Genomic DNA, 13,951 nt, shown 5'->3' on the forward strand with positions numbered 1-13,951 from the left:
TCCTCGGGAGCACATTATAGCACTAACATTCTACATCGAGCACACTAAGCTTTTCAGGAAATCGAATCTGCTGTTCATGGCCTTGGCAGACCGGATGAAGGGTCTTTTCCCAACGCATTTCCTCCTGGATCACGGACTGCATCCGCACATGCTACAAGGGTCCCAGCCCAGTCTATTATGGACACTCCACAAGGGCACAAGCCTCGTCAGAAATCTTCCTGGCCCAGATTCCCATTCAGGAGATATGCACCGATGACCAGGTTGCCGCTCAGCAGATGTTTAACCACTCACTATGCTATAATCCAGCATTCCAAAGATTTTGCAACATCCGGCAGAGCGGTACTCCAGTCCGGTCGGTTGGGTTATATATTGAGCATCATGAAGGCGCCACTCCAGGGGGCTCCACAGCCGACCCAACGGGAGCTGGATTGGAATGGACGTGAATACCACATCTCGAAGAACAACAGTTATGAGAAGATGAGTAACCGTTTTTTTCAGTGCACCCACCAACTGAAAATCAGTGCACATAAAAATGATCACAGAATTATGGTTGAGGCTATTGCATGCTAAACCATTGTTTTCAGATACTAATACAAGTTCTTATTTTTCATATGCTTGGTCTTAGTCCAATATTAAGGTTTGGGGTTCTACGGTGATAAATATCTGGTTTTGTGTTTTTGGTGGTGTTAGAGGCCAAGGAAAACAAAACATTTTACTCAGAAGCATTAGTCAGATCACACATTCCTCCATCTTGTTAGGCAAACAGCAAGATTGTGTGACTTCCAGATATGATCTCTTATTATGACCTTAGTGAACAAACAATTTCATGGCCGGGGCAGACTGGATGCCTGACTAAACAGCATTTTTGAAGTGTCTCATATTGTACTTAACTGGACACACAAAATATAGTTACCAGAGCTGGAGGGAAAGGAGGGGAGGGATAAATTCTGTCCTCTGTGAGTGGCTTGCTTTAAAACCCTTAACTTGGAATTTCATTTAGTAGATATAAAATGGAGGTAAGATTAGTAATTCTACTGTATTTTCAGTGGGCAGGTTCCCGTTTCCTTTGGTGGGATAAAGGATGACTGTCGAGAAAGCAAGGTTTTTACTTTTGTTAAAACTGGTAACTGTAGCACAGACGCAGTATGGAAGCATGAGCTGGATTCTATATGGCTTCACAATAAATATAAACTTTTTATTGCTGGTGATTGTGTCAGACAGAGAAAGAACCCACTTTATTTTCAGTTAACAGGTGGAGTTTGCAGTTTTGACACTCACGGGAAAAAAAGTCTGATGCATGAACTGAACAAACTGGATCTAGAAGCCAGAAAGCATAAAATATGGACTCTGTTAATGGCACTTTTACACCGTCATTTCGGATGCCAACCATACTTTAAAATGGCTACATTTATCGATGGTGGCAAAAATGGAGTATTCTTAAATTAAGTTTCCTGAAGAATCAATCCTTTCTTCACATGGGTGAATGACATATTTGGTGCCACATCCCACTGGCAATACAGGAAAGAAAGCACTGATCTGTCAGGAGTGCACAGCCAGACGCGCACAGTCTGTGGGGATGGATTACTTTCCAAATGTAAAGTTACTGACATTTTTTATTCAGAGGAGGAAAAAGCCTGGGCAGAGACAGAAAAGGGAAAACAAAGCAGTTTGTCACTTACCACTGCCCAAGTCAACAAACAAGTCATCCTCAGTCATTTTAATCTCATCAATCATTTGGGCCACTAAATCAAAGGAAGTCTCTCCATACACCTCTGGGGAAAAGGGCTCATAGTTGTTGAGTTTCTCTGGGTCAGTCACCGAGTGGTTATATACTTGCTGCAAGATGTGACGGAGGAGCCCATTGGAGGGACGAGTGTTCAGTTTCATGGGCTGGGTGGTTCCTTTCCACTAAGGGTGAGGAGCAGAAAGAATGTAAAAAAGGAAAATACATCATGACATACCTGCATTTGTGGGGGGAAGGGAGACTGACACAAAGACAATCCACTTTCCTCCACCCCTTCTCTTGCATGAGTAAAAGTGATCTCCAGTTCTTCCATAAGCAACAGCAAGACATGCTAAAGAACTTCTGCAGCAATGCAGCTTGGGGAGGTTGGTTTGCTTTACTGTCTGTGTCACCTCACACAATAGGTATTTTCAAAGACTGCATACCAGATACAAGAGGGAAAAAGCATCTAAGATCTGCCTACATCCTTGATGTAACTACTGCATTTCATTGCACCATCAACATAAAGGGGGGTTTGTTTTCTTGCCATGAAGTGTAGCATGGGAGGAATCACACTCAGAGGGAGTGGGAGAGAAAATCTAAGCTTCTGCTGGCTAACAATCTCACTCCTAAATAGAAGCTATTGACGTTTCTGAACTTCCTCATCTTCCCTCTTTGGATTTTATACATGTCTGTAAGCTTTTTTCTGGGCATCTTTTCCATCTCCTTTTCCTGATAGTCACCTCTTTCCTATCTGATCCTCTGTTTGAGGGCTCAGGGCAGCTACCTCAGAGGCCAATCACTATTTCTGCTCCTTATGTCAGCTAGCCTGGGCTCCTACATTCAAGCAGGGCACTGGCAGGACAGAGTGAAACTGACTAGATTCTCACTTCAGTGAGTGACTGTAAATGCTGAAGAATTCCAACTTTTAAGCTATTAACAAAGACGAGATTAAAGTGGCCAGCATCTATGAAGCAGGCAAACGATATGTGGATGCCAATGTGGTGCAAAGTCTGGGAGAAGTTCTAACCTACTGGCCATATCTTTCTGAGATTTATTTTGAATGCTCCTCTAAAATAAGATTACAGCCCCCAACATGTGTTTGATAGGTCAAAGTACTTCATAAGGCCCCTACATTGTGTTTTTTATAGAATAAGATGTAGTATTAAATTGGATAAGTGTTAAGTACAGTGACAGATAGTAGATAAGGTTTTCACCCACTACTGACAGAACTGGTATCTAAATTCCATAAATTAAGTAAAATTCTTAATATTAGATTATACTTACTATGTTTCATTACCAGCCTTAAACTTGGGTAAGAAAACCAAAAAAGTTACCTATTAGAAATCTATTAAATTAGATTTCATTCCAGTTCTTCCTTCACAGTGATTGATCCTTTGGAACAGAACAGCTCAGCTCTAAAATATAGCTTTACTGAACAGTAAGGGAATTCTTAATCTATGGATCATCGCCACGATACACAAGAGAGTTAATCTGGACTATTAAGGAACCTTTAAGTCTCAATCCCCACACACACAAGAAACGTGCATACATTAAATCCCTGTGAAATTTCTGATGAAAAAGCTAGGTATGGTGCATGCAAAGAAACCCTTTTTCAAAGGTAACTCAGCTATTTCAAACGTCCAAGCAGGAGTGCCAACTGCACATTAGGGACTAAGAGGCTGCAAACCTGTATTTTAGAAAAATTAAGTCATTATTATATAAAGATATAAATTCACTCCAAGGCTAAATCCTCAAGTGCCAAGTTTTGGCCCAGAAAGCAAGGTTTAATAGATGATTTATTAACTCCTGAATGAATGGAAATGCTGTAATGGTGGTGCTGGTGTTTAAGCAAACACACAACTGAGCGCTAAGAAAGTCAGCCCTTCTTGGTTGTCATTTTCTGTACATGAATTTGAAACCACTAGCCTGAATAAAGCCAACTAGATAGGCATCACGGCATAACAAAGGTAAATACTTACCAACTGATGAATGCTATCAATGGCACGGTTGTATTTGTCACAAAGCCTCTGCATGCTTTCAAAGCTGGGAAAGGAAAAAAAGCAAAGTTCGCTAGTCAGTTAACAGTCTAAAGGTGGTCCTGAAATGCTCAGCTATGCACATTAAAGGAACACTGCCAAGGTTGGTAGACACAACATTTGACCTACATTTTTTAAAGTGTACATACTGTAGCTGTAATTCTTTTTGCAACGATCATTAATTCTTTACACAATTTTACACTTTTACAAAGTTTCCTTAAAGAGACTTTAGCAGCCCAATGATTCATGAGAAATTCTACACATGGTATCCAGGTGATTGAAGCAGAGTTCTTCTAAGGAAACGGATTTCAACGTTCAACTTCCAAAGATTGTAATTAGTGGGGAAAATTAAGTTATGGAGATAACTTGATGTTACCTTACGTTTTTCCTTTCTGACCTATCAGGAATTCAAGCTGGAAATTTCCATGGGCCCTCTTAGCTTCCTCCCACTTCCCTACATGCAAAAAAAGTTTAAGGCACTACACTTTTAATGTGCTCTGCTTTGTTCCTTCCTGTGTCCACCATATCCAGCTATGAAGCTAGTCAAACACTTATCCAGAGCTCAGTTCTATTCTGTTCTAACACGCAGTGTGCCATGTAATACAACTCCTTCACAGTATAAACCTCATCCTCCAGACACCTGCTTTACGAGGGAAGCATACTACTTGTTCTGTGGGTTAGCTGGGTTCACAGTTTAGCCAGGCACCTTAATTGCAGAGGCTGAGAGAATTACAGAATCATTTCGGGTCAAGGGGGGGAAGGATACCTGCCAGTCCCACTGTCATTAAATAACTAGAGTCCAGAAAGCAGCAGCAGAAAAGCCAGTCCACAGGGTAATTGGAGTAACATATCCCACAGCAACCCCAAGACAGGAAGGGAGGAGGAAAAACAGAGGAGAAGGGAAGGAAGTTAACTTCTCATTAACTTGACTTCACTACCACAACTAGCTAAGACTCCTTATTTGAGAACACTGTTACTTTGCACTCACTTTGGGCTGCCAATTGACAGTTTTTAATTCCATGTTAATAAAAACAGGCGAGACTGAAAAGTACTATTTATGAGTGTATATTTGTGTTTCCATAATACGCTGGTTTTCATTCCCATTCTCTGCATTTGCAGCACTGCAGCCAATCTTCTAGGATTAATTTTTCAAATAATTCTTTTTCCCCCCCCCCCAAGGAAAATAAACTGATTAAACTATTACCAGAATGACAGGTTTAGGGCTTCTTTGAACAGCTTCTGAGAAATAAGTGAGGTGTGGTTGAGGATAGATGGTTTCTTCTTTTATTCAGTATCATTGCTGACAAAAAGTGAGGCTGCACACCTACACAAACCCCACCAGTACCACAAAATTATTGTATTAGAATATCAGCATATAAACCATAGACCTGACGTTAAGAGGTACTGAGCTCTCACTACTCCTATTTAATTCCCTGGGAGGCTGGAGGGCCGAGTAGGATGAAAACATATAAAATAAAAGGAATAATATAGCACCAAAGAGCGGTCCTTTTATATTGCAAAAGCCATCCAGGTGCTCAAACAGTTAATGCTGAATTAGGATCTGATTCCGTTTCACCTGTCCCAATCCCTATCAGGAGACATGATCACTTTGTGGACACCGGTGAACTTTGATCTTTTCCATAAAAGAAATTCCATGGATTTTCATAAACCACAACTTAGCTGCAGGCAAGTGTCATCTCTATTTCCATTCTCAGTTAGTGCAGTCAAACTGAGCCAAAAATGAACTTATTACAAACGAAAGAATTCCATAGGGTTAGATTCTGTCCCTCCCAATCTCTACCCACAGGGCAGACTCCAACACATCCCTGTCAAGCCAGTCCATGTAGTAGGTGTTTTCACATAGTTCTGTGAATCGGGCACTGCTCCTACTTCTCCAGAGACAGAGGCTGTCGGAACAGTTTGAGTTGAAACTCTGTTTTTATAGCGTCACCACTCGTATTTGATTCTGAATAGGAGAGGAGTGGGGAAAGTTAACCTTCCACAAACATGGAGAGAAAAATCAGTGGTGCCATGGGCAGCTCTGGCATAGTGTTTTCCAACAAGAAGTCTTAGTTACTACAAAAGCAGAAACTTCAATGCCATTCAGATTCCTAACGCTGGCTTTAGCCCAACAGCACAGATACAGATCATTGTTTCAGGGTGAGTAATTCCAACGTGCACCAGCTCAGCTTTCTGCTATGTGAAGTTTCCAATTATGTCCTTAAATCCAACAGCCGTTGCCAATACTCCTGTTACACATTTCCCACCAAAATAACTTTGTAGAGTCTGAAGCCAGTTCTAAAAGAAAACTTCAGCTCAGTTTGCAGTGTCTGTAATTAGTTATTCTTAGACCAATTCACAACAAGCCATTTAGGCCTGCCCTTCTGGGGAAGGGAGGGTTCCTCTCACCTTTTTGTATCATAGTCAATTAAAACATAATTTTCCATGGCAAGCTTGAGATCTGGGATTTCTTCACAGACCCACCTGCAATGAGACAAGAATCAGAATACAATAGACCCCCAATTCTTTTACATTAGTGTTTAACGAGGCAGTTTTTACTTTTACTGAAGCAGCAATCTGCCTGGATTCTAGACTGACGTTCCTATAAATTAAAGACCGTGTTACAGAAAGCATGAAAGACTGCAATATTGTGAGAAGCGAGGTAGACATCACAAAATGCTAATTATGGGGCTGGAAGAGTTTTTATTCAACACAAGAGTGAATATGAAGTTAAGTGCCCATTACCACTGGCAGAACTATAAAGCTCTTGAATAGGCATGAACTCAATTTTGACTTCACAATGAAGTGACAAATATACTTAGTTGATGTAAAAATAAAAACCACAGCTAATGCTAATCTAATGGGAAACGTGAAGCACAGAAACAATCATTCTGAAATGCATTTATTTTTTAATAAGTTATGAACGACCACTTCCTTTGACAAAGCTACTTGCTATTTCGCCACACATAGATACAAGTCATCTCCTGCAACCTGATGTTTGAAAATGCACAGCAGTCCTCAGCACAAATGAAACCTCCAAAAGAGTTGGTGTGAGAAGGCCACACTCCCTCGACTAGTGCAGTGTGCTGTACTTCCACTTAAATGACCCATCTTGAAATAGACTTGATAGTGGTTTTGATATTTGTTTGTTTTAAAGGCGTGTGTTTTTTTCAGGCTGTATTAATACTGCCCTGTATTCTGCTCCTATTAAAAATGGAAAACTGACAGCTGCTGCCAGTATATCTGACGAGCTAAATCTGGCAAAAGAAATACAGAGTTCTGCCTTGCATTTCAAATGTGAAAAATTTTAATTATTTTCAAAGACAATTTAAAAGCTAACAATGAGGGCCCCAGTCTGGATGGCAAGTCACTGGAGTGACAAAGTCTTTGTAAAGGGCTGGGGAAGCCACATCAGAAAAAGGGGTTTCACACCCTTTCCCTTCTAAGCATCAAACTGAGCAACAGTGATCCGAAGCATCACCCAAAATACAGAGTGCTCTATAAAATACCATTGGGAATCACATTTTCTCTCCCTTAGGTCTTGATATTATGGACAGATTGATTACTTGAATACTCTATAGCATTTGTTTCGTTTTTTTCAAAACAGAAACAAACAGTTAAAGAGTTACACCGCTATGCTTTGTGGCCCTATAAGGACTCCAATGATGGTTTGGTGGGGTTCCATGTTTATCATCTCCATTTTTGTATCAAATTTTCTCAGCTCACTAGAAAGAACATTTCTGAAACTGCATCTTGACAACCAGGGATCTGACAGTCAAGCAGAGTTCTTTCTGACTTGTGGATCACCCAGGCTAAAAGATTATGCAACAGAAACTTAGGCTATGTCTACACTACAGTCTGCATCAGCAAAACTTGTGTCGCTTAGGGGTGTGAATATTCCACCCTGCAAGCGACATAAGTCAGAGCAACATAAGCGTTTGCGTGCACAGCATTATGTCAGCGGGAGCGGTTTTCCCACAGACATAACTTATGCTGCTCATGGTGGTGGGTTTTCTATGCGGATGGGAGAGCTCTCCCATTGGCAGAGAGCGTCTTCACCACATGCGCTGCAGCTGTATGTATAGACATACCCTATGTTATAAATATTCCAGGTTCTCTCCCGCATCTCTGTGTTGACTTTGCAGTAGAATTAATAGTAGCAAAAATACGTAACAAAAAAGAACCACATTTTAGACAAAATCAGAAGACATGATTGCATGTGTACAGGAAGCAGATCTGTTGATTAAAAGTGCCATTTTTGTAAAATCACTTTTCCTCATTTTACTATGCTGAAAAGCGACCTGGTTTTATTTTGAATAGGCTAAAGGTGCACAAAATGTCCCAAACAGCCAATGTGAGAGAGGCATTTTGTATCCAAATGACTTAATCTTAAATCTAATATTTCTCTTCTCATTGCTCTTTAGGACATTCAGCACCTTACAAAAAAAAAAAAAAAACATAACAGTAAGTATCTGTGAACTACATTTCTTGCTATTCTTCTAATGAAGACACCTCCTTAAAACCTCACTTTTTTGATCTCTGCAATTTTTTCCCCCACAAACTAGGCCAGTGTGCAGCAAACAACTGTTCATATCACAACTTTTCAAGCCAGTGGTCAGCTCTGTATCCTCTCACCTCACACCTCCACAGGACAACTTACTAGCATAAGCAAGAAGTATGCACTGTGGTTAATTTGGTACATGGGTAAGACTGATAGTTACAAGAGTATTTTAAGGCCCTGTATGCACTACAAAAACAACAAGGAGTCTGGTGGCACCTTAAAGACTAACAGATATATTTGGGCATAAGCTTTCGTGGGTAAAAACCTCACTTCTTCAGATGCATCTGAAGAAGTGAGGTTTTTACCCACGAAAGCTTATGCCCAAATAAATCTGTTAGTCTTTAAGGTGCCACCAGACTCCTTGTTGTTTTTGTAGNAGCTCTCTGGCTCGGACATCTGTTTTCAGTAGCACGCCAGTTAAACTTGCTCAGAGCAGGTTTAACTGTTGCGCTCCTGAAAGTGGCTGCTGGAGTAGCAGAGTCACCTGCACTAGGACTTTCTATGTGCACATCAGCCAATGGCAAGAAGAGTCAATGCTAGAACACAATTGGGCCACAATCACGTTTCACAGCTTTATTGTAAAAATGGGGATTTCTGTAGTGCATAGTATCAGGGGGTAGCCGTGTTAGTCTGTATCTACAAAAACAACAAGGAGTCTGGTGGCACCTTAAAGACTAACAGATTTATTTGGGCATAAGCTTTCGTGGGTAAAAACCTCACTTCTTCAGATGCATCTGAAGAAGTGAGGTTTTTACCCACGAAAGCTTATGCCCAAATATATCTGTTAGTCTTTAAGGTGCCACCAGACTCCTTGTTGTTTTTGTAGATACAGACTAACACGGCTACCCCCTGATACTATGCACTACAGAAATCCCCATTTTTACAATAAAGCTGTGAAACGTGATTGTGGCCCAATTGTGTTCTAGCATTGACTCTTCTTGCCATTGGCTGATGTGCACATAGAAAGTCCTAGTGCAGGTGACTCTGCTACTCCAGCAGCCACTTTCAGGAGCGCAACAGTTAAACCTGCTCTGAGCAAGTTTAACTGGCGTGCTACTGAAAACAGATGTCCGAGCCAGAGAGCTAGGGCTCCCAATCTTACTAATGTTACTACAGCTGAAATGCTGTCAGCAATGGTTGAAAAAGTTTTAGACAAGGCCTTTGTGAGTTAAAAAAAGAAACGTCAAGGAACAAGGCTAAACCATAGTCCCTTCACATGGATAACATTATTTTCTATCCACAAACACAGGCCAAGTATGCTTGAAAACAATTTTAAAATATGACTCTCTGTTGTGGATAAACAAAAAACCCAGTTGTATTAGGGACTGTTTCTGCCCAGCAAATTTTTCCTAATGCTGCCAAAACCACAGCGAGTATGAATTATTGCTGTGTCACAACTATGTGTGGCTGTAATGGTGCCTGAAAACATGCAACCCTCTTACGCTCAGCCTTCTTTACAGTAGTATTTCAGCCACACCCTCCCACTGATGCAGCTCCACTAACAGTAGGAACACTCATATAGGCAGCCCTCCCGACCATTCTGAGTGCCAGTGGCACTGCACAGTTGTAGCCACAGTGAAATATTTTAAGAAATAAAAGTAAACAGTGTAAGCTTAAATTGGGCCAGAACTTAACAAGAGACGGTAGATGGTGGTGGTGGTTTGTTTTTGTTTGTTTGTTTGTTTAGTTCCTAGCCTTATGCTTCCAAAGACTGAATTTTAAAATCCTCGTTATAAAAAAACAACAACATACAATTTGGTACTGTTGTACAATTTCAGTTAGAACAACCACAGACTGGAACAGAGTGTTTCAGACTAAGATTAAGTTGCGGGCATGGGGAGGAGAAGTTACTGCATCACCTCATCACTAAGAGCACCTCTAAAAACATTTTTATAGAAAGTGCATCTGAAGAAGTGGGCTGCAGCCCATGAAAGCTTATGCTGAAATAAATCTGTTAGTCTCTAAGGTGCCACAAGTACTCCTGTTCTTTTTACAGCACTGTTATGCAAATCTGATTAGCGTACAGGGTTAGTTCTGCTACAGCTGGCCTGCACAACATGCGGCCCACGTGGGCTGAGTAGGTGGGCTCACTGTGCAGCCCACAGGGGGGTGAGTAGGCAAACGGCGGGTTAGGGAGTGGGGCTGAGTAGGCGAGCGGGCAGGCAGTGGCGGGGAGTGAGTAGGCGAGCTGGAGGAGTGAGGGGCTGAGGCGGCGAGCGGGTGTGCAATGGCGGGAGGCGGCAGGTGAGCCCGTGGCAGGGGAGGGGGGGGCCTGAGGAGGCGAGTGGGCGGGCAGTGGCGGGGGGGCAGGTGAGCCGACAAGCCGGAGGGGTGTGGGGCTGAGGAGGCGAGCGAGCGGGCAGTGGCAGGGGCTGAGGAGGCAAGCCGGGGGAGGGGGGCTGAGGAGGCGAGTAGCGAATCGGTGGCTGACCTGTTCTACTGATCTAGTCTGGCTCCCATCCCCTCTCCCAGGGCCAGCTCCAGGCACCAGCAAAACAAGCAGGTGCTTGGGGCGGCACATTTCTAGGGGTGGCATTCTGGCTCTGGCCATCATAGGTGCTGACTCCGGGGCATGGGGAAAAAGTGCCCTCGCTGCCCTAGCTTGCCTCCGCCTGCTCCCCTGAGCGCGCCGCCGCCACTCTGCTTCTCCCTCCTCCCTCCCAGGCTTGCCACGCGTGAAACAGCTGTTTTGCACAGCAAGGCTGGGAGGGGAAGCCAAGCGGCAGGGCGCTCAGGGGAGGTGGCAGAGGTGAGCTGGAGTGGTTCCTCTACTCCCCCGTTACTTCCTGCGCCCCCCCACCCCAGCTCACCTCTGCTTCGCCTGCTCCCCTGAACGCGCCGCTGCTCTGTTTCTCTGCCCTCCCTCTCCTGAGAGGGAGGGGGGAGAAGCGGAGCGGCGGTATGCCCAGGGGAGCAGGCGGAGCGGAGGCGAGCTAGGGCGGGAGGTCGTGGGGGGCCCGCAGGAAGCAATGGGGGGGGGGGGAATGCAGCACGCCAGGGGAGGAGGCGGAGCTGGGGATTTGGGGAAGGGGTGGAATTGGGGCGGGGCTGGGGGCAGAGGGACACGGGGAAAAAAAGGGGGGGCGGCTAAAAATTTTTTTGTGTGGGGCGGCAAAAATCCTAGAGCCTCTCCAAGAGTTGCAGCTGTCTGGAGGTGCTGCCTTCCACACCTTCCTCATTCACACCTCATTCAACAGGGCAATTGATTACAAAGTGGGGGGAAGATCTTATTCTACTTCCAGCAAAAAGACATTTTTCGTTTTCCTTAATTAGATTACCTTAGAGGCCCACTATAACACATTACCGTGGTTCAATACTGCTGTTTCGGTGGGGCGGCGCTGGGGAAGGAGGGTTTGTATCCACGGGGCAGGTGGCGCTGGGGGGGGGAGGGGGAGGAGGGGAATCTTCTGGCAGCGCTGGGGGGGTTGTTTCCGTGGGGTGGGCAGCGCTCGGGGGGGGGGGTTGTGTTTCGGAAGGGCTGGGGGCACTCAGGGGGTTTTGGCCCTCAGCTGTTTTCTTTGGAGTAATATGGCCCTCGCCGCTTTACGAGTTGTGCAGGCCTGTGCTACAGCATAATTCAACTACTGTCTTCCTCTGTATTTTGATTCCCCTGCCCTCTCCTTCCCCCCACCCAATGTCTAATTTGAGACATACAGCAATACCAACATGAGAAAAAAAAAAAAGAAGGTTCTGTCCAGTTCTACATTGAACACTTACCGAATTGTCTCAATGATTTCATGAGCAGCATCATGGTGTTTGTCCTGAAATTAAAGGAGGGGTGGGGGGGGGGGAGAGAGAAGAGAAGCAGTTTCAAACAGACATCTGGAGAACACCGTTCATATCAATCCCCAAAGATTACAGGACTCAACCTTCTAAAGTAGATTAGGAGTTACACAGAGGCAGGAGTCCTTAATTGCCACCCAGCCTAGTTAATATATTCAAAATGTACATTTCTCGAGAGACAATAAAGCTTCTTAGGTTTTCTCGAGTTTCCAGAGACCACTAAACCGTTTTTAAAAACTGCCCTTTCACTTATGTCACCATCACTTCTTGAAAATAAGAAATTTTATTGTCAATACCCTTGGGGATTACTAGTGCGAGGTGGGTGTTTGAATGCAAGTTACATAACAAACAGTTGATTTCATCCACTGCGCATCTGGCACACGCTTACATCTCCATATGTGGAATAGGATTCTAAATCAGCAAACGGCTTTTTAAAATAAACTATCAGCTAAACAATAAGAATGGATATTAGTGATAAAAACTGGCAACACCAAACACTAGCTATATCAAAGCCTTTCTACCACTATAAAGCCATTGAAATTGTCCATTACATTACACATACACACACAGGATTGTGCGATACAAAGGTTCTACTGGCATGTGTTTGGAATACCATATTACTTAGGTAAAGCCACAAGTGAGTTCTGCAGGTCTCATCCCATGAGTGCCAATAAAATCCTTGTGCAGGTGTCATATCAGACAGGTGCCACGTTACAGAACAGTCTGTTTTAGGAAAATTATGGGGGGTTCTGAATATTTTATTGTATCCATCCTGCAAAGCCCAGAGCCATAGTTACCAAGAGTCCAACTGTAAAGGGCTCAGAAGGCACCACAGAAATCTCTAAAAATAACCTAGTGTCATAACTTTTTAATTACAAAAAAAAAAAGAAAAAACTTTCCTGAACAAAAGGCAAGTGCTGAGCCTCCAAGATCTGAATTTCCCATCCTGGGCCTCAGGCAGGGTAATTTTTGAAGGGCTTGTGGGTAAGAAATTCCACATTTGAGGAAAAGAGGAAACATTTAAATGCAGATGATTTAAAAGAAAAATGGGGGATGTTTGACATTTTAAAAGTTGTGCAAGGGCAGGCTGCAGGCAAAGTGATCAAAGACGATGATAGAATGCATTTGTGACATAGCGATCACTTATACATATAGTATATATATTATTTAGTCCCATGCGTAGCACACACCTAGCTTATAGACTTTTACTGATTTCTGAATTCTCTCTCAGTGGTATGGAAGTTATACACAATCTAAATCCGTATTTCTCACAGCCAAATTTGGGGATATGTAGGTTTCCTATTATACATACCCAGTTTTAAATTTGGCTTCATAACATCAAGTCTTACTTTTAAAAACCAATTTCAGCATGGGGTAAAGGACAAATACTGTGGTAGCAAATCCTCATGCCATGCAACCTGCACACACACAGGTAATATGTTAATTAGGTACTGGCTTGAACAGGAATCTCAGGAGACAATGAAAGGGGATAGAGATAAGGAAGGGCAAACATCTGTTAACCTACTGACTCAGGCACAGGTATGAAAGAAACTGCTCTCTAGACTGCCAGGAAGGGGGTTTATTTTTAGAATGTCTTAACTTAAGGCTGTAACTGAAGAATCATGCTGTCTGGGATCAGTAGTCTCAGACTCAGGCCACGTCTACACTTAAAGATCACTTGCTGTTTTATGCTGAGGCAGGAGAGAGCTCTCCTGTCAACATAATAAAACCAGCTCAATGACTGGTGGTAGCTACCTCAGCGACAGAATATCTCCTGCCAACATAGTGCTGTGTACATGAGTGCTTATGCCGGCAAAACCTATGTCGCTCAGGGGGGGGTGATTT

General features: G+C 43.3%; 1 protein-coding gene across 8 annotated transcripts in view; it reads right to left on the minus strand.

Moving 5' to 3' along the window:
* The window catches only part of DOT1L (DOT1 like histone lysine methyltransferase), a 102,100-nt gene that overhangs the window by 67,911 nt on the left and 20,238 nt on the right, over positions 1-13,951 (minus strand). For all 8 annotated transcript variants that reach the window (XM_034755628.1, XM_034755631.1, XM_034755625.1 and 5 more), the window contains exons 2-5: positions 12,041-12,084; positions 6,172-6,246; positions 3,706-3,769; positions 1,680-1,908 (exon numbers count right to left, since the gene is read on the minus strand). In XM_034755628.1, the coding sequence (XP_034611519.1) occupies positions 1,680-1,908; positions 3,706-3,769; positions 6,172-6,246; positions 12,041-12,084 (412 nt within the window). The remainder of the gene's footprint in view (positions 1-1,679; positions 1,909-3,705; positions 3,770-6,171; positions 6,247-12,040; positions 12,085-13,951) is intronic.

The sequence above is a fragment of the Trachemys scripta genome, chromosome 22, assembly GCF_013100865.1.
Source record: "Trachemys scripta elegans isolate TJP31775 chromosome 22, CAS_Tse_1.0, whole genome shotgun sequence".
Lineage (NCBI taxonomy): Eukaryota > Metazoa > Chordata > Testudines > Emydidae > Trachemys > Trachemys scripta.